Source organism: Hemiscyllium ocellatum, chromosome 9, assembly GCF_020745735.1.
Source record: "Hemiscyllium ocellatum isolate sHemOce1 chromosome 9, sHemOce1.pat.X.cur, whole genome shotgun sequence".
NCBI classification, from domain to species: Eukaryota; Metazoa; Chordata; class Chondrichthyes; order Orectolobiformes; family Hemiscylliidae; genus Hemiscyllium; species Hemiscyllium ocellatum.
In genome coordinates this window covers 48,577,390-48,597,767 of record NC_083409.1, presented here as the reverse complement: position 1 = coordinate 48,597,767, position 20,378 = coordinate 48,577,390, and the positions used below count along the sequence as shown (strand labels likewise).

The following is a 20,378-nucleotide window of genomic DNA, read 5'->3' as shown; positions in this document are numbered from 1 at the left end:
GACAGGGAGTACTGGGAACTCGTTAATGTCTTAATTTCCCTAGTAACATATTTTACAATCCATTTCAAAAATAAATTTAAATTTCATGTGTGGAAAACATGAGTTATAATTTTAATCTCAATGCAATATTAGATTACTTAGTGTAGAAACAGGCCCTTTGGCCCAACAAGTCCACACTGACCCTCCAAACAGCAACCCACCCAGACCCATTCCCCCACATTTACCCCTTCACCTGACACTACGGGCAATTTAGAACATAGAACAATACAGCACAGAACAGGCCCTTCGGCCCACAATGTTGTGCCGAACATCTATCCTAGATTAAGCACCCATCCATGTACCTATCCAATTGCCACTTAAAGGTTGCCAATGATTCTGACTCTACCACTCCCAGCTTGGCCAATTCACCTAACCTGTGCATTTTTTGGAATGTGGAAAGAAACCGGAGCACCCGGAGGAAACCCACGCAGACACTGAGAGAATGTACAAACTCCACACACAGTTGCCCGAGGTGGGAATTGAACCCGGGTCTCTGGTGCTGTGAGGCAGTAGTGCTAACCACTGTGCCACCGTGCTGCCCATTATGATATACAAATGAATATCAAAATGATTGCAGCTCTCATCTGCACTTTTGCTTTTCCCCTACCTTAACCTCTTCTTTTTCTTCTTCCTAAAACGCTCTTGCACATCCATTGCTGTAAGTTTCCCCTGTCTGAGTGGTCTCTTCTCTGATCTTGCCTTCATTTTCATTTATCTGTAATCAATCTACATTTATAACAATCACTTCATAAGGAAAACTGAATGCACTTTCCTCTCAGGTTATGTAATTTATGCACTTGTCTTTTTTCAAGAATAGTATAGTTCTCACAGATATCTCTGCTGGGAAATATTCATCTCTATTTATCTTTCAGATTCTTCCCAGTACTTTCTAGTTCTGTTGGTGTAGCTTTATTCCACTTTGCAAGTTATTGAATATGTTATCAAGTCATTTCTGTAAAAATCACTATTGTTAGTTCTGTGGGTTATCTAGTGTAACTAATCACTTGTCTATTTTTTTTTTAAGGTGGTCATCCTCATAATTGGATAGCCATATCAAGTGAATGCTTAGCCTTGATAAATGATTTAACCCAAAAACTGGCAGATTATCAAGAAACAATTGCTGCAAACGGTCGAATTAAATCCTATCCGATCCCTGTGGAAGGACATCTGCCGAGCACTTCAGGTCAGGCTTTGACCTCGTATTGTTAAAATGCTGCTGTGAAAGCTGTTTTTGGACTATGGCAGTAGTAAAGTCATGGGGAACCAGGTCTTTGAAAAGGACAAAAATTGGTTGAGTGACTGACTATCTGAGAGAATTAATAAATGCAAAACCAGAGAGTGGAATAGAAATTGATCAGAATTACTCGACCTGATGACCTTTTACTCCATTTCATCGTTGACAACAGGAACATTAAACGTCTAATTTGTTTCTGAAAACATGCCCAGAGTTATTGCATTTATTTCCGATCACTTTAGCAATATAACATTGCTTTGGATTTTTAAAATATTGATTACTCCAGTTTTGTGCATACATTTTGGCCAGTAGTGATCATCTTATAATAAATCTAATAAAATACTGATGTGCTCCTTATATAATGTTTATTCCTCCCATTTCAGGAACTTCCTGTCTTGAAGAGCCTAACAGCTACCAGCCTTCCTTACGGTCGCCACTCTCTGCCCGTCAACGCCGGGGCCCTCAGCCATCGTCATTGATCAAGTCTTCAGGCACTTCGTTCAGAAGCTTGCTTGGCTTCCCTTGTGCACCAGATCCCTGTAGTCCTCTTGGTTCTCCTGCTGCTGTAAACCGATTCAGTGACGTGTTAGACTTGGGCTCTCCCAGCTTTGGCTCTTCACCGACTTCTCATGAAATGAGGAACGTGCCAAAACTATGGACCTCAGCTTCTAACTCCTCAGGTAGCTCTGCTGTGGATGGTCTACAGGAAGCTATTTCATAGACAAGAGCTTATTGCAAGCTAATTTGTAGAAAGCAAGTCATTAAAAATTGACACAAATGTGAGTAGCTTAAAAATTGATTGGGACTTAGTACAATTAAAATGCATAATTAGATGGCTGAACTGTAGAGTCCTGTTTCTAAATTGGCAAACTCAGCCATATTGAGGGGAGCTTCTGTTAATAGCGATTGGTTTGGCATCTGTTTATTTCCATCTACTCTTTTATTCTGTCACTCACTTTCCCCTACCCATCCTTTGTTACCACATTTCTGTCCCCTCCCAACAAATCTGAATTATAGATATTACCAGTCCTCTGCATGCTACCAAACTTTAATGTATATATTAATATGTCTAAGGGGCACTCAGCCAAGATGAATCTCCTCTTTACTTTTTCCAGCAAACAGTACTGGCTGGTTACCTCTTGTCGTCAGCTTTACTTTGAGATAGTAATTAGGGCATTAGTTAACAAAGCAAATGGAATTCATACTGAACCCAAGTAATTTTAATAGTTTTTAGTTTAATCAAGTAATACTAATAAAATAAAAGCAGTGGAATTATGAGCCATATTAGGACTAACAGGTATTTTAAGATTAATGTTTCTTTGAATTACTGGCATCATTGAAATTTAACAGTGTCTGTATGTTTTCAGAATACCTGGCAAACACAAGTGAATTTTGTCAAGCTGTCCAAGCCAACAGAACTCCTGAAGTGACAAAACACAATGCCATTTCAGAATGGATGCTTCAGAGGCAAGATCAGGTAAAAATGTCCTGCTTTGAATGGATTAATCATTTTACTTCCTGAGGTGGAGCACTGGGTAAAGGTATTGTTTGGTTCCCAGACATGCCAGTTTGATCTTAAGTCTTTGCCAGGGTAGATAATACCTGTGGCAGCTGGTCACCTGCTGCTCTGCCTTTCCAACTAAAATTACCAATTGTTGCTAGAGACAAAACTGAGGTTTTGACTGTGTGACATTTTTGATTACCTGTTGCCTTGAGGTTTGACAGATATGACTTCATTTAACTATAAAGGTTGAATCCTCTCTGTCTCAGAATACTTTCGCTCATCATTATGCACCGCAGGTTCCAAATACCATGAGGTGATCTACAAGCTGGTGACCAGGAGAAACCAACACTGGGGAAACCAAAACGGGGAAGAGCCTAAATGTAATCAGCAACTCATTGTCACTCATAGGAATTACATTAATACATATTACTAGTAAAACTTGAGAGAATCATCATCAAAAGTGATATAACACTCTGGCAATAGTAAGTCTAAAGTCCTCTAACTGGTAATACATTCTGATCACCTGGAATTTATTCCTGAAACTGTAGCCTGATTCCTCCTGCACTGCAGAAGATATAATAAGGCTCCCCATTCAATGCTGATTTTAATACACCCCATCTGTTTCATTATTTCCTTTGACTCTGACTCGGTTTGGACATCATTTTTGTGAAGGTGACAGTTCTGAACGGAGATCCCAGATCTGTGGTGACCTCCACATGGAATTGTCAAAATGAGCCAGTCCGGTTTAACCTGAAGTAAACCTAAACACTGCACAAAGCTTTTCCAATTAATTTCTTTGCACCTGTCTTTTATCTTGTTTCATTCAGTCTGAAATTTTGATTTTCTGCTTTATTTTCCCACCAATGGAAGCAATATTTCATTATGTACAGTAAAGTTTTGACCGAGGGAGAGGTATTCTTGATTCTAGAAAACCCCTGATTCAAAAAAGTTGGAAACACTCATCGTTCCAAGCAATTTGTCAATCATGTTGGAACATTTGACATCAGAATCTGAGCCAGTTATGATGACAGAGATTCATGTAAATAATTCACTGGTTCAGGTATAGTTGTTAGAGGAGGGAACAAAGATTTGGAAAAGTGACAGCCAAGTGATGGATGTTTCTTGCATTAATGTACACCTTTTACAGATGTTTGATTTGTTTTTAATGTGGGTTTCCTTTGTCAATGTATGTGTTTTTCTATTTTACATTTATTTTGCAAACTGATGCATTTTTACACTATATGCAAGGGCATTGCGAAGGCATTCCAGACACTTCAAGGCATTGTACAGTAATATCTTTGGGATCATCTTTCAGTCTACGCATGAGTTATTTGTTTTTTAAAATAAGTTGTAGAGTCATAGAGATGTACAGCATGGAATCAGACCCTTCGGTCCAACCCGTCCATGCCGACCAGATATCCCCACCCAATCCAGTCCCACCTGCCAGCACCCTGCCCAGATCTCTTCAAATCCTTCCTATTCATATTCCCATCCAAATGCATCTTAAACGTTGCAATTGTACCAGCCTCTATCACTTCCTCTGGCAGCTCATTGCATATACGCACCACCCTCGATGTGAAAAAGTTGCCCCTTACGTGTCTCTCATATATTTTCCCTCTCACCCTAAACCTATTCCCTCTAGTTCTGGACTCCCCCTCCCCAGGGAAAAGACTTTGTCTATTTACCCTATCCTTACCCCTCATAATTTTGTAAACCTCTATAAGGTCACCCCTCAGCCTCCGACGCTCCAGAGAAAACAGCCCCAACCTGGTCAGCCTCTCCCTATACCTCAAATCCTCCAACCCTGGCAACATCCTTGTGAATTTTTTCTGAACCCTTTCAAGTTTCACAACGTCTTTCTGATAGGACGGAGTCAAGAATTGCATGCAATATTCCAACAGTGGCCTAACCAATGTCCTGTACAGCTGCAACATGACCTCCCAAATCGTGTACTCAGTACTCTGACCAATAAAAGAAAACATACCAAACGCTGTCTTCACTATCATGTCTACCTGCGACTCCACTTTCAAGGTGCTATAAACCTGCACTCCAAGGTCTCTTTGTTCAGCAACACTCCCTAGAAACTTACCATTAAGTTTATAAATCCTGCTAAGATTTGCTTTCTCAAAATGCAGCACCTTCCATTTATCTGAATTAAACTCCATCTGCCACTTCTCAGCCCATTGACCCATCTGGTCCAGATCCTGTTGTAATCTGAGGTAACCTTCTTGGCTGTCCACTACACCTCCAATTTTGGTGTCATCTGCAAACTTACTAACTGTACCTTTTATGCTTGCATCCAAATCATTTATGTAAATGACAAAAAGTGAGGACCCAGCACCAATCCTTGTGGCACTCCACTGGTCACAGGCCTCCAGTCTGAAAAACAACCCTCCACCACCACCATCTTTGAGCCAGTTCTGTATCCAAATGGCTAGTTCTCCCCGTATTCCATGAGATCTAACCTTGCTAACCAGTCTCTCATGGGGAACCTTGTCGAATGCCTTACTGAAGTCCATACAGATCATATCTGCTGCTCTGCCCTCATCAATCCTCTTTGTTACTTCAAAACACTCATGATTTCCCACGCACAACGCCATGTTGACTATCCCGAATCGGGTCCTTGCCTTTCCAAATACATGTACATCCTGTCCCTCAGGATTCCCTCCAACAACTTGCCCACCACCGAGGTCAGGCTAATTGATCTATAGTTCCCTGGCTTGTCCTTACCACCCTTCTTAAACAGTGGCACCACGTTTGCCAACCTCTAGTTTTCTGGCAACTCACCCGTGACTATCGATGATACAAATATCTCAGCAAGAGGCCCAGCAATCACTTCTCTAGCGTCCCACAGAGTTCTTGGGTACATCTGATCAGGTCCTGGGGATTTATCCACCTTTACCCATTTCAAGGCATCCAGCACTTCCTCCTCTGTAATCTGGACATTTTGCCAGATGTCACCATCTATTTCCCTGCAGTCTATATCTTCCATATCCTTTTCCACAGTAAATACTGAATGCAAAATACTCATTTAGTATCTTCCCCATTTTCTATGCTCCATACAAAGGCTTCCTTACTGATCTTTGAGGGGCCCTATTCTTGCCCTAGTTACTCTTTTGTCCTTAATGTATTTGTACAAACCCTTTTTGGATTCTCCTTAATTCTATTTGCCAAAACTATCTCATGTCCCCTTTTGCTCTCCTCATTTCCCTCTTAAATATACTCCTACTTCCTTTATACTCTTCTAAGGATTGACTCAATTTATCCTGTCTGTACCTTACATATGCTTCCTTTTATACCTACCAGCCTTTCCTTTCACCGACAGGAATATACTTTCTCTGGATTCTCGTTATCTCATTTCTGTTAAATGACTGGTTTCAATATGTCAAGTATGTGGCATGATTGAACAGAGCTTTCGTATATTGTGGCACAGAGTGCAGCTCGGTTCTGGATTGGTGGTTTATCTAGTTGGTGGTGGTATGAAATATTAACTTCAGCCTTCACCCAGCACCTGTTAACCGAAATGAATTAATGTGGTTTTGAAATATGCTTTGTTCATTTAGGTTAAGTCTTTCTTGTCGAAGCGAGGGCTGGTAATGTATTTATTTAAAAAGGTACAGTTGTGAGTTTAATTTTTGTTGCATCAGATCAACAGCATGTCAGAATATGCCTTTTTGGAAATCATGCATGTTGCATGCTGCATTGCTTGTCCCTTTGTAGTCTTGTTCAACATCCCTTGCATTAATGACCCCGCTAGATGCAATCATTCAATGATTTATTATTTTGGGGGGGCTCTTCTTGGCACTGGCTTCCTAATCGAATGCTTTTTTCAGTTTATTAGATGGAAGTTGTGTCCAGCTCACTTCTTTGGAGTAAAATCAGTTTAGAAATGTAAATGCAAGCCTCTTTCTCACCATGCTGTTGACTACTAATTCAAGGAGAATGTGAGCATTTTCATTTTGACTCGAGAGGCTAAGCACATACAGTTGTTACAGTGCAGAAGAAGATTATTCAGTCTACAGTATCTGCACTGGCTGTCTGATCATTTTGACTTGGTGCCAATCTCCTGTCTTTCCCCATATTCTTGCACATTGTTTCCATTTAAATAATCATCTAATGACCTCTTGAATTCCTCACTTGAACTGCATCCCATACCCTGACTGCTCACTCTGTGTAAGGAAAGTCTCACTTTCCCATTTGCTCCTTTTGCAAAATACCTGTGCCCTGCAATTTTGGTCTTTGTACAAGTGGGAGCAATTTCTCTCCATCTACTCTGTCCAGGTCTGTCTTTAATTTAGCAACTTCTATCAAATCATCTCTTAGCCTTCTCTTCAAAGAGAAATAGTTCGCTCTTCTCCAAAAAGAAATAGTTCAAACTTCTCCAATCTATCCACACAATTGAAGTTTCCCAACCTCGAACCATTCTTGTAACCCTCTTCTACACTCTCCCAGTGCATTCGGGTCATTCCTAAAGTCTTGCAAATATTTAATTTGACAGCTGTAAAATTTTTAGAAAGTGCATACCCATAATACATAAAGGACTCATCTTTCCTTTGTATAAGATAGGCTTCTGTTTGTGTCTCAGATTTTATAAACACTCCGTGCTTGTATAATGAATAGTGTCATATCTTTCATTTCTGCATTAATATTTTTTTTTAAGCTTTAGCTCCTCAAGCAGGAAGTTAATACTGAGCTTCTCAATCTGATCAGGCAACAGATTTCAAAGGATTATGGTTGTTTCCAGGTTTTAATCCTTTTGGATCCTTAAACCTCCAATTCTGGAGTCATTTGGAGTTCTGACCATGGCACCGTGTAAATTAGCATAATTATCATCCAGACCCAGTGCAAATTTAATGGCACCAGCAGTCTGGTCGTATTTCATACTAACAGAAAAGAGATAGTAAATAAGCATGAAGTGTTTGCTTCCAAAACTATTCTTGTAATTTAACCAAAGTAGTTTTCACTTCACTGAAAGGGCAGCAATTGACCACAAGGCGAAAGTGAGGAAAGCAGATGCTGGAGATTACAGTCAAGATTAGAGAGGAGCAGGAAAATCAACATCAACAATTGCTTCATCAGGAGAGATTCCTGATGAAGCAATTGACCACAAGTTGGGCAGGGTATTTTATAAGTGCTTATGTCATAGGTCCAGTAAAGTTAAAATCTACCCCTTTTTTTGGAAAATTCAGGATAATTAAATCCTAATTAAGCAATGGGCATGTGATCTTGTCCCTCATGTTAGCTTCTGATTCAGCAGAGAGATCTGTGGAAATTGGTTCCATCAGGCAGAGTTAACCTGTGAACACACAGGGTGAAACCATTGCTTTCTTTCATGAATGAGGAGGCACATTCGGACAAAAAAATGCAAAGTTAATAGGAACAGCATTAAATTTTAAGGAATTGATTGAAGATTTATACCACATTTGGGGAAACAAAAGAGAAAGTAATACTAGAACGGGATGGGGATGAAAAAGTTATAGGAGAAGCTCTCTCATTTGTTTTTTCTACTTTGATTACACCAGATTTTTCTGACTTCTAAATTTTCAGAGGTCCAAACTGCTTTCGCTTTTCAGTTTTAACTAACCATGGATAATCTCTCCATTGTACCTTCAAATTACCTAACATTATCCTTTGTCTTGAAGCTTGGTCTCTCATCAATAATGAGCAGTGGAGTAACATATTTCAGACCTGATTTTGTTTTGAGTATTAGCAAATTTATTTTACAAGTGAACACTAATATGCAATGTCTCATATAGAAATGCCAATGAGGTTAATGTATTAGGATCCAGTGTCAAATTACTTTACAGACTATTTTTAAATAAATCGACTATTTTCTGGTATCCGTTGCTAATCCTGTGAAACATAAACAGCAGAGACCTATTGAATTGAATGGTTTTATTTCCATACTGTAAATTTAAAGTCTACGACCACCAATATTCCATTCAGAGCTCCAAACCACTTTAAATAAAAACAAAAATTGCTGGAAATGATCAGTTAGTTGAGCAACATCTGTGTAAAGTTCAGTGCATCTACACATGGAGAGGCATAGGATTATGTTAGGCATGTGAGAGAAATAAAGTTCTTTTAAATCATATTTCATACAAGCAATCTTTTCACTTGACTATTTTCTGTTACCCATGTCTCACTTTTATTAAAAAAATTCGGTAAGTTGCTTTGGAATATTAGAGAAAGGGCTTTAAGTATGTTCCACTTGGTAATTGTGATTTTTTTATGTGCCTGACTGACGTATCATGATGTTTGAAAATCCCAGCTGCTGTGTCTTGTCAATTTTTCTTATAATATACATTCTTTTTGCTTCATAATGAAATAAGATTAGTTTTAATTACATTTTCTTTTCAGCTCCCGGAAGCTTCAAGTCAGGCTCTATTTGCCAACAGTCAAGCACAAATATGGGCCCTTGAAGGTATGAAATATGGCATTTACAGACTTAAACCATAACTATTAAGGAATTTCTTCTCACCGTCAATACAATTCCATTTAATGTGAAACATATTTATACTAAATACAACCCAAATGTTACGGCAGTTTCTATCCTACCCATTAAGTATGTAACCTTTCTAAAGTACTTGTGAATCAGACCAGACCCCCTCAAAATATTTTAAGGAAGTAGCTTAGACCCTAACTTTTTCTTAGTTTAAAGGTAGATGTGAAGTGCCATGTTCCAGACAGGATGCGACTGGTCAAACTACTTATCATTAAACAAAACAGAATTATTTAAACACTATAGTTAAAATTCAAACAATAGAGAAATTTAGAATAACTTGACTATTGGAAAACTAAACCAAATAATGGGTACAATATCTTATACTAATTAATTGTTCCGATATAGTAAAATTCCATAAAACACCCCTTGGCAAAAAGGCAAATTCAGATAGAATTCTTATATGGAGTTCTCCAATCCAAGAGGAAGGAACATCAAGAGAAAATTCAGACAATGTAGCAGCCAAGAGACATTCTCTGAAGTTTCCAACTCTTTTCAGACCTCCAACAGCTTCTGTTGCTAAAGATTTTTTTTAAAAAACTGGAGAGCTTGGCCTGAGAGAGCTGGCCACACCCAGGTCGCTTCCATTGTTCCAACCTTTTAAAAAAACACCCCAAGGCTGCACAAATTGTTTGGCATCTCTGCCTTACAACCTCTCTTCAAAGAATCCAGGACAAAATAACCTTTTACGGTTAAAAGCAAAATACTCCTGATGCTGGAAATCTGAAGCGAGCAGCGAGAATGCTGGAAAAACTCTGCAGGTCTAGCAGCATCTGTGGAGGAAAAAAAGTTGGCGCTTAGAGTATAGCACAACTGTTGAGAATGGAAATGAAGAGTCATCTTAGGCTCAAAAGATTAATTCTGTTTCTCTTCTGAGATGCTGCCACACCATTATTGAGGAATTGTTCTTTAGCAGCTAGCTATTTGTTTTCACTTTGGCTTAACCTGTGTGCTTTTTAAAGGTATCCAATGAATGCTTGTCTATAGAAATTTTCATAAGATTATAAGAAAGAAGTAGAATTGGGTCATTTGGCCAATTAAGAACATATCTGATCTGATAATTCTCAACTTTACTATCCTGTCTTTTTACCATAAACCCTTTATTCTGTGACTGATTAAAAAGTTGCCTACATCAGCCTTGACTATGTTTAACAACCAGTTTCTTCAACCATCCGCAGTAATGTAATTCTGCAGGTTGACTACTGCCCAAAAAAGAAATTCCTTCTCATCAGTTCTAATTGGGTTATCCTTTATTCTTAGATTATGACCTCTGATCCTAGATTCTCTCAAAAGAAAACAACCTCTCCACATCTACCTGTCAAGCCCCCTAAGAATCTTCCATGTTCAGTAGGCTCCAAGGAGTACAAGAAGAGGAGGGGAACACTACCCCTGCTCATGACTCCACCCCCATTCCCCCCACCACCACACCCACTCCAGTTACAGGTTCCGCCCCAGCTCCACACCCACACCAGATCCCAGCTCCCAGCCCTGCCGAGTTTTCACCATCCCTCCAGACCTCCCCCTCACTGAGGACGAACAACCAGTCCTCAGCAAAGGACTCACCTTCATCCCCCTCCATCCACGCATCAATGAATTTAATACAAGCTGTGAAGTCAAACACTTCTTCCGTCGCCTCCGCCTCCAAGCTTACTTTCACAATCAGGATTCCTGCCCACCTTTTGAGGACCCTTTCGCCCACCTCCAACACTGCATCCACCTGGACGCCCCGCACTGGCCTCTTACCTGCCCTCGACCTCTTCATTTCCAATTGCCGCTGGGACATTAACCGCCTCAACCTGTCTACCTCCACTCCAAACCCTCAACCACACAACACGCAGCCCTCCAATCCCTCTGCTCCAATCCCAACCTCACCATCAAGCCAGCGGATAAAGGGGGCTCGGTGATAGTCTGGCGCACTGACCTCCACACCGCTGAAGCCAAATGCCAACTCAAGGACACCTCTTCCTACTGCCCCCTCAACCATGACCCCATCACTAAACCATCATCTCCCAGACCATACAGAACCTCATCACCTCAGGAGATCTCCCACCCACAGCTTCCAACCTCATAGTCCAGGAACCCTGCACTGCCCGGTTCTACCTCCTTCCCAAGATCCACAAGCCTGACCAACCTGGCCGACCCAATGTCTCAGCATGCTCCTGCCCCACTGAACTCATCCCTACCTACCTCGACATTGTCCTATTTCCCCCCAGTCCAGGAACTCCCCATGTACGTTCAAGACACCCCCCACGCCCTCCACCTCCTCCAAGACTTCCGTTTCCCCGGTCCCCAACGCCTCATCTTCACCATGGATATCCAATCCCTCTACACCTCCATCCGCCATGACCAGGGCCTCCAAGCCCTCTGTTTTTTCCTCTCCAGACGTCCCCAACAGTACTCTTCCACCGACACTCTCATTCGTCTGGCCAAACTGGTCCTCATCCTTAACAATTTCTCCTTCGAATCCTCCCACTTCCTCCAGACCAAAGGGATAGCCATGGGCACACTTATGGACCCCGGCTATGCCTGTGTCTTTGTTGGCTACATAAAACAGTTGATCTTCCGTAATTACACCAGCACCACTCCCCACCTCTTCCTCCGCTACATTGATGACTGCATTGGCGCCACCTCGTGCTCCCGTGAGGAGATTGAGCAATTCATCAACTTCACCAACACATTGCACCCTGACCTTAAATTTACCTGGACCATCTCTGACACCTCCCTCCCCTTCCTGGACCTCTCCATCTCCATTAATGATGACCGACTTGACACTGACATTTTTTTACAAACCCACCAACTCCGACAGCTACCTGGATTACACCTCTTCCCACCCTACCTCTTGCAAAAATGCCATCCCGTTTTCCCAATTCCTCCGCCTCTGCCGTATCTGCTCCCAGGAGGACCAGTTCCACCACAGAATACACCAGATGACCTCCTTCTTTAGAGACCGCAATTTCCCTTCCCACATTGTTAAAGATGCCCTCCAACGGATCTCGTCCACATCCCGCATCTCTGCCCTCAGACCCCACCCCTACAACCATAACAAGGACAGAACGCCCCTGGTGCTCACCTTCCACCCTACCAATCTTTGCATAAACCAAATCATCCGCCGACATTTCCACCACCTCCAAAAAGACCCCATCGCCAGGGATATATTTCCCTCTCCACCCCTTTCCGCCTTCCACAAAGACCGTTCCCTCTGTGGCTACCTGGTCAGGTCCACGCCCCCCCCTACAACCGACCCTCCCATCCTGGCACCTTCCACTGCTACCACAGGAACTGTAAAACCTGCGCCCACACCTCCTCCCTCACCTCCATTCAAGGCCCTAAAGGAGCCTTTCACATCCATCAAAGTTTTACCTGCACATCCACTAATATCATTTATTGCATCCGTTGCTCCCGATGCCGTCTCCTCCACATTGGGGAGACTGGGCGCCTCCTAGCAGAGCGCTTTAGGGAACATCTCCGAGACACCCGCACCAATCAACCACACCGCCCCGTGGCCCAACATTTCAACTCCTGCTCCCACTCTGCCGAGGACATGGAGGTCCTTGACCTCCTTCACCGCCGCTCCCTCACCACCAGACGCCTGGAGGAAGAACGCCTCATCTTCTGCCTCGGAACACTTCAACCCCAGGGCATCAATGTGGACATCAACAGTTTCCTCATTTCCCCTTCCCCCACCTCACCCTCGTTTCAAACTTCCAGCTCAGCACTGTCCCCATGACTTGTTCGGACTTGTCCTATCTGCCTATCTCCTTTTCCACCTATCCACTCCACCCTCTCCTCCCTGACGTATCGCCTCCCCCACTCACCTATTGTACTCTATGCTACTTTCTCCCCACCCCTACCATCCTCTAGTTTATCTCTCCACCCTTCGGGCTCAATGCCTTTATTCCTGATGAAGGGCTTTTGCCAGAATATCGGATGCTACCTGAACTGCTGTGCTCTTCCAGCACCACTAATCCAGAATCTGGTTTCCAGCATCTGCAGTCATTGTTTTTACCTCCAAGGAGTACAAGCCAAATCTATACCGACCTCTCTATAAAGAAAATTCCTCAATATTGAAATCACCTTGTGAACCTTCTCTGGATTGCCTCAAATGCCAGAATATCTTTCCTTAGATAAGGGGACCCACACTGTTCACTGTATTGCCGTCTGTAGTCTTTGTATAGTTTTAGCAAGACTTTCTATTTTTATATTTTGTCCTTTTTGAAATAAATACCAACATTTGATTTGCCTTTATGCGTGAGAATTCCCAAATCCTTCTGTACTGAAGCTTTCTACAGGCATTTAAATGATTTTCACTTTCTCCTAAAAATGCATATACCCACATTTTACCACAGTATTTTCCATCTGCCAAGTCCTTACCTACTTGCTTAGTTGGTCTATATTCCTCAGTAAATACTTTATCATGTTTACAATTTGCAAATCCAACTATTTTTCTGACAACTGCAAAGTTGGCTATAGTACCTTCACTGGCCTCACCCAAGGCGAGATCTATAATTTTAGGAGGGTTGCTTTTGTGAGATGCTAAATATGCTTTTTGCTCATCTGGACAAAAGAAAATGGACTGTATCATGATAATTTGGAAAGCAAATGTCCAAACAATTATCCTGTGAATATCCAAGTTAAGACAAGCATTTCCTTATATGCAATTTAGTTGTGCATTAGATTACCACCTCCTTCAGCCCATCTTGAAAGTTGGCTAAGGACTTCAGTAACACCCTATTCCTATATGCTCACCACACATTCTGAATACAGCCTGTAACCTGTAGTAATTCCATTTTAATCACACTCATGCCATCCTTCAACTCAAGCCCAAAAGGGATGAGAAAATTGAAAGAGAGTAGTAAAGATGCTAAGCAAGTTCAGCCGTATACTGTGTGGTGGGTGTGCAAGTATTTCGTTTAATTAATTATTTCCAGTAATATTTCACTCTGTCACGCTATTGTTGTCATGCTATTTCAGTGTCTTTTCAATTTTCTTGTTAGAATCTTTTCAACTGAACCATAGTGCTCTACATTACTTACCGTGATTCTGATTTTTGCTGGATAACTATGTTGCATAATCTTTCCAGGTGCATCGTTGAACTGATCATAGTTTATCACACCCCTTTAATTCTCTTGAACAAGACTCCTTTTTAAAATTAAGGATTTTTCAACTTGCATTTGTAGTTTTGTATTTATTCTGTTAGAAGATCACTTAAAGTCTACAACAATCTTTAATGAGATTTCTTGTTAATTGAATTTCCTATATTTCAGGATTGTTATTGATCTATTCTGTTGTTCCTCCTTCAGGTTTTGAAGTAGGAGTCATGAACATGTATTTAATTCCAACCAATTCTGGTGAAAGGTCATTGATCTGAGATGTTAATTGGTTTACTCTACAGATCTCAGAATGGCAGAGTAATTTTCAAATATTTTATGTATTTTAAATTTACCCCTTCTCTACTGGATGTAAATGATAACAAAAAGCATTTTTTTTAAAATACTGAGATTTTACACTTTACCTATCTGATTACAGCATAGGATTGACCCTATCAAACAATACTGGGTGGTGTTTAAAAGTCACAGTGAACTGGAATGTTCAATTAATTGACTGTTATCAACCCAAGCTGCTGATTTGCAGCATTGCATTATCAATATGCTCCAAGGGCTTCAAATTGAATCAAAGAATGGGATTGTTTTGAGCATTATTTATCATAAATGTAGTCAATAAACTGAATAAATTTAACTCCAAATTGCAGAATAATTCGAGAGCAACTTCTTTTCTCCATGTTTCGTGCTCAATTGTTAGTCTCATCAGCGCAATCATTAAGGACTTTCTGCAGCTTGGTAAACTTTAAATGCTAAGTGAATGTACATAATTACTTGCTGTATCTGCATACAAGCCTTTGTGATTCATGTGATAGGATGCCCAGATCCTACTGCATCTGAGCTCTGCAATTTCCCCATTTAGACAATAGGCTTTTTATTTGTACTGCCAAAATGGACAATTTCACATTCTCCCACATTTTACTATATTTGCCAGATGTCTGTCCACATAAAAATATCTGTATCCCTTAATGTCCTCTTCATAAATTTCTTTCCTACTACTTTCGTGTCATCAGTGAGTTTGGCGATAATACCTTAGGTCATTACATCCAAGTAATTTATTTTTATTGAAAGCATTTGAGGTCCCTGTGGCACATCACTTACTACATCTGTCAACCAGAAAATGACCCTTTTATGCCTGTTCTCTGCTGCTTGTTCTTTCTCCATGCCAGCCCCAAGACCATGAACTTTTAATTTCCACAATATCTTTTTTTATGTATAATTTATCAAATGCCTCATGGAAACGGTCTGTCACAAGTGCCAAATATGAAGTTGTCCTGCGCTGGTGATGTGGGATGATCTCTGCTGATGACTTGTTTATAGGCCAGGCATCTGCTTTGGATCTTCTGAAATGGTGGTGGATTTCTGACCAGCAGATGTTCATAAAATAGTACAGCGTGAAAGCAGGCCATTCATCCCATTGAGTCTACACCGACCATCTGAAGAGCAAACCACCCCTTTCCCTATTCCTGTAACCTTCCACTTCCCATGGCTAATTCACCTAACCTGCACATCCCTGGACATTATGGGCAATTTAGCACAGCCAGTTCACATAACCTGCAAATCTTGGACTGGGAGAAGAAACCAGAGCACCTGGAGGAAACACACGTAGGCATGTGGAGAATCTGTGAACTCCACACCGACAGTTGCCCAAGGCTGGAATTGAACCCGGGACCCTGGTGCTGAGACAGCAGTGCTAACCACTGAGCCACTGTGGCTGTTTGTGTCAATCATGAGCTAGAGTTTTACACTCATTATGATTGATGTTGATGAGTTGCTTGTCCCTTTTGACAGCATCCATGGATCAGAGGTTCAGCCACTGATGTTGTCTTGGCATGGACTATGGCATCATGTTGTACATTTTGGGGTTGTAGCATTTACCTTCCAAAGCAGGCCAGCACAGCTACCTCTGCTTGATTGATGGTAGTATGTCCGGTAACCTTGATCGAGATAGGACTGCTTTATCGGTGGTTTTGGCTTGATATGAAATAACAGTATGCTTTGCAGAGATGGAAGTTATTGAGCTTTTTTTTACATGGCAGGTGTAGGTTGTTCTGATTTCACTGCTGTACAACATTGCATTGATTATGCAGGCCTTCTTGATTAGAATCTTTAGTTCTGTGGGTCAGTTTGTTTTTTTTTCCCATGTTTTGTAACCCAAAGTTTTGGCTGCCTTTCTGATGTGTATGCAATATCAAAGTACAGGTTGTCTATCATTGTAGATCAAAGTCAGCAGAATTTGCTGACTACTGCCTTTTCGAGTATAACAGAGTCAGTTTTCTTAACGCTGCTGAGGGAGAACATTAATTCCATGAGCCTTTGGAACTGATCATCTGTCGAGGCAACTACTCTTGCATCACCAGCATAAGGAAGTTCTCTAATCAACACTATCAACCTGGGAGTTATCATTGATCAGAAAGTCAACTGAACTCACCACATAAATACAGTGGCTACAAGAACTGGTCAGGGGCTAGGAATACTGCAGCAAGTATCTCACCTCCTGACTTCCCAAAGCCTGTCCACCATCTACAAGGCACAAGTCAGGAGTGTGATGGAATGCTTCCCACTTGCCTGGATGAGTGCAGCCCTAACAACATTCAAGAAGCTTGGTACCATCCAGGATAAAGCAGCCACTTGATTAGCACTATATCCACAAGCATCCAGTCCCTCCACCACCGATGTTACAGTAGCAGTAGTGTATACTATCTGCTACTATGTACTGCAGACATTCATCAAAGATCCTCAGACAGCACCTTCCAAATTCCGCGACCACTTCCATTTTGAAGGGCAAGGGCAGCAGATATATGGCAACACCACCACCTTCAGGTTGCTCTCCAAGCCACTGACCATCCTGACTTGAAAATATGTCACCATTCCTTCACTGTTGCTCGATCCAAATGACTGCAACAGTTCAAGAAGGCAGCTCAACATCTTCTCGAGGGGAATGAGAGGCAGGCAATAAATGCTGGCCAGCCAGCGATGCCCACATCCCACAAAATGAATAAATAAAACAAAAAATTGCCGATATTTTGATTTAGCTAATTTTATTTTTGCAGGACTCTCCCACCTTGTAGCAGCCTCATTTAGAGAAGATTGCTATGGTGTAGTACAGACAACATTATCATCCATTCTGTGTGCCATGTTGTCCCTCCAAGAGGTAAGGTTTATTTATTTGTGGGCACTGCTTTACACAGTGCTGGAATGTTGCTTTTTTACATGGATTATGTTATTGTCGTAAATGATCTGCAATTCATGTATATAGCCTAACTTAAGTTTTGTATTATTTCTGCTTTATACCCCTCTCCACACTAGTTAAACCCCACTAAACTGACAAAAAATTGAGTCCTGAGGTTAACTTAGAGCAAGTCCATGTTAGCAATGTACTTCTGTCTATTTGGAATATATAATGGTTTATATAAATGACTGAAATTCAGTTTTCAGACTTCTTTCTCCACTTTGGAGAGGTACAAGATCTGTGAAAACTCAGGTTTTGGTTATTGCTTTGTTACTTAATCAGTTCCTATCTTTTGACTTATAAAGGATTGGAATATATCTACTGAACATGAGAGCCTTCAATGCTATCTATTCTTTAAATTGCTTATGTGAAATAAAGATTCCTCATTTATTGACTATTGTATGGGGGATTCATTGTATAGGAGACTCTCACAAGGGACATCTCCTGTCTTCAGTCAGGAGTAATTGAGTTCTGTTTATTTTTTAAGTAATTGTGTGCATTTGTCTACTTATCTAGGAATGATGTGCTTTCACACTTTGAAAACTGTATAGGCTCATTTTGTAACTGGTATGTTTGTTGTAATGTAACAACTTACTATGCTCAGTTGAAGATTATCTTCACTCATTTATATTTCCCACTACCTGCAAATACTTGAATCTATGTTCAAATTCTCTCCACCCATTTCGTTTGCAGTATTGGTCTCGTTGAAAAGACGCCATTTAAGTTTGATTATTCAGATTGGATTTGGGTACAGGTGCCAACTGAAAGGATAGTATGTTTACCCACTGCACCATTTAACTTCTGAATCCATTGGAAACTATGAAGTAGAGCAGGGCAGTCACCATCTAAAAGAGAGAAACATGATCAAACTTTTTGTTTATTAATATTTAATTTCAGACTATATAAACCTAACTTGCCATTTTCTTCCAGGCTTCCATTAGAATTCTTTAATCTCTGTAATCCATACTTTTGCTTTAATTGTATTATTTTTAAATAGGCTGTGGACAAACATTTTAAATTGCCTCATGCCTCCAGCAAGCCACCTCGATCCACAGGCACTCTCGTGGATTCTTCTTATAAAACACTGAGGTTTGCCCTCCGCGCATCATTGAAAACTGCAATTTACAGGATAACCACCACCTTTGGAGAACACTTAAAGTAAGTTTTTCTTTAAGGCATGCTCTAATGTTATATAAATTACAAGATGCATTTTCAAAACTTTCACTGGCTTTGCTAAATGCATAGATAATTCTAATCAAACTAACTTCAGATGAAACTGCCATTTTTCTCTCCAACTGTTATGGGAACATTCAATGAAAAAGATTTATGAAATTAAGACATTCTGGCTAATGTCGAATTGCTTTTAATTTCAGAGCTGTCCACCTTTCGTCAGAACACAGAAAAAGACTGCTACAATTTTTGGAGTACAAAGAGTGAAGTGACCGAAATTTTGTGTCGCTCCAGTCCTGAGGCTTCTCAGAGCAGAAACTTTATAATCCATTTCCAACTTTGTCCTTTTTTTAATCTAAATTTTTTTTGGAATGTGGCTCCAGTAAAGAATTAGTTCTGTTTTGGAACTTCTGAGAAGAACGATTTAAGTTTTTTGTACTTTGGGGTTTTTTTGTACATCTTTATAAAGTAGTCTATGTTTGTAAAGAAACAGTATTTTTCAGTTGCTCAAGATGAAATCATAACATCAGATTTTGACAGCTGTATCTATTCAGAAGTCTAAATAAATCTTTGAAATTATCTTTGCATTTCTGAATTTCATTTCATTATTAGCTTAAAGTAAAGTGGCAAATTCACCACAAGCAGCTTTTGAAATGATTTTGTTGGATATAATCTCTAAATAGCCAGTGACAACGGTCACTGGATATTTAGAGATTATATCCAACAAAATGGTCACTTAATCTTGCTTTGAGCCTAGAAAAATGGTACATCAGCAACTGTTATTTTCAGTTGGCAAGTTTTCATGCATGAAAAGAAATCTTATTACACCACTGAATTTCTGCAGTAAACAATGAAAGGCAAATGTAATTTGATTTGAATTTTAAGCTTATGAAAAGCACAACGATCTGGATTTTCATTTTCTCTTTGCTAAGGCTCTTGATGGCCTATACTGTTGTTTTGTGTTTCCTCGATGGAACAAAATATGATGACAACTTGTTGAATCTGTACCACCAGCTAAAATTTGATTCTATGAGCAACTTCACCGATAGAACATTACAGCGCAGTACAGGCTCTTCGGCACTCGATGTTGCGCTGACCTGTCATACCAATCTGAAGCCCATCTAACCTACACTATTCCATGTTCGTCCATATGCTTGTCCAATGACGACTTAAATGTACTTAAAGTTGGCAAATCTACTACCATTGCAGGCAAAGCATTCCATACCCTTACTACTCCCTGAGTAAAGAAACTACCTCTGACGTCCATCAATTTAAAGCTATACCCCCTCGTGATCACCGTCACCATACTTGGAAAAAGGCTCTCCCTGTCCACCCTATCTAACCCTCTGATTATCTTATTTGTCTTTATTAAGTCACCTCTCAACCTTCCTCTCTTCAAGAAAACAGCCTCAAGTCCATCAGCCTTTCCTCGTAAGACCTTCCCTCCATACCAGGCAACATCCAAGTAAATATCCTCTGCACCCTTTCCAAAGCTTCCACATTCTTATAATGCAGTGACCAGAACTGTACATAGTACTCCCAGTGCGGCCGCACCAGAGTTTTGTATAGCTGTAGCATTACCTCTTGGTTCCAGAACT

General features: G+C 40.6%; 1 protein-coding gene across 2 annotated transcripts in view; it reads left to right on the top strand.

Annotated features, from left to right (window-relative positions):
* ndc1 (NDC1 transmembrane nucleoporin) overlaps positions 1-19,283 on the top strand; it is a 31,652-nt gene extending 12,369 nt beyond the window's left edge. The window contains exons 11-18 of one of the 2 annotated variants that reach the window (XM_060829735.1): positions 1,064-1,222; positions 1,657-1,953; positions 2,641-2,750; positions 6,341-6,391; positions 9,138-9,201; positions 17,432-17,532; positions 18,608-18,768; positions 18,984-19,283. In XM_060829735.1, coding sequence (XP_060685718.1) covers positions 1,064-1,222; positions 1,657-1,953; positions 2,641-2,750; positions 6,341-6,391; positions 9,138-9,201; positions 17,432-17,532; positions 18,608-18,768; positions 18,984-19,047 — 1,007 coding nt within the window. In that variant the 3' untranslated portion in view covers positions 19,048-19,283. The remainder of the gene's footprint in view (positions 1-1,063; positions 1,223-1,656; positions 1,954-2,640; positions 2,751-6,340; positions 6,392-9,137; positions 9,202-17,431; positions 17,533-18,607; positions 18,769-18,983) is intronic. The other variant, XM_060829736.1, reaches the window with a different exon arrangement.
* Positions 19,284-20,378: the final 1,095 nt, after the last annotated feature.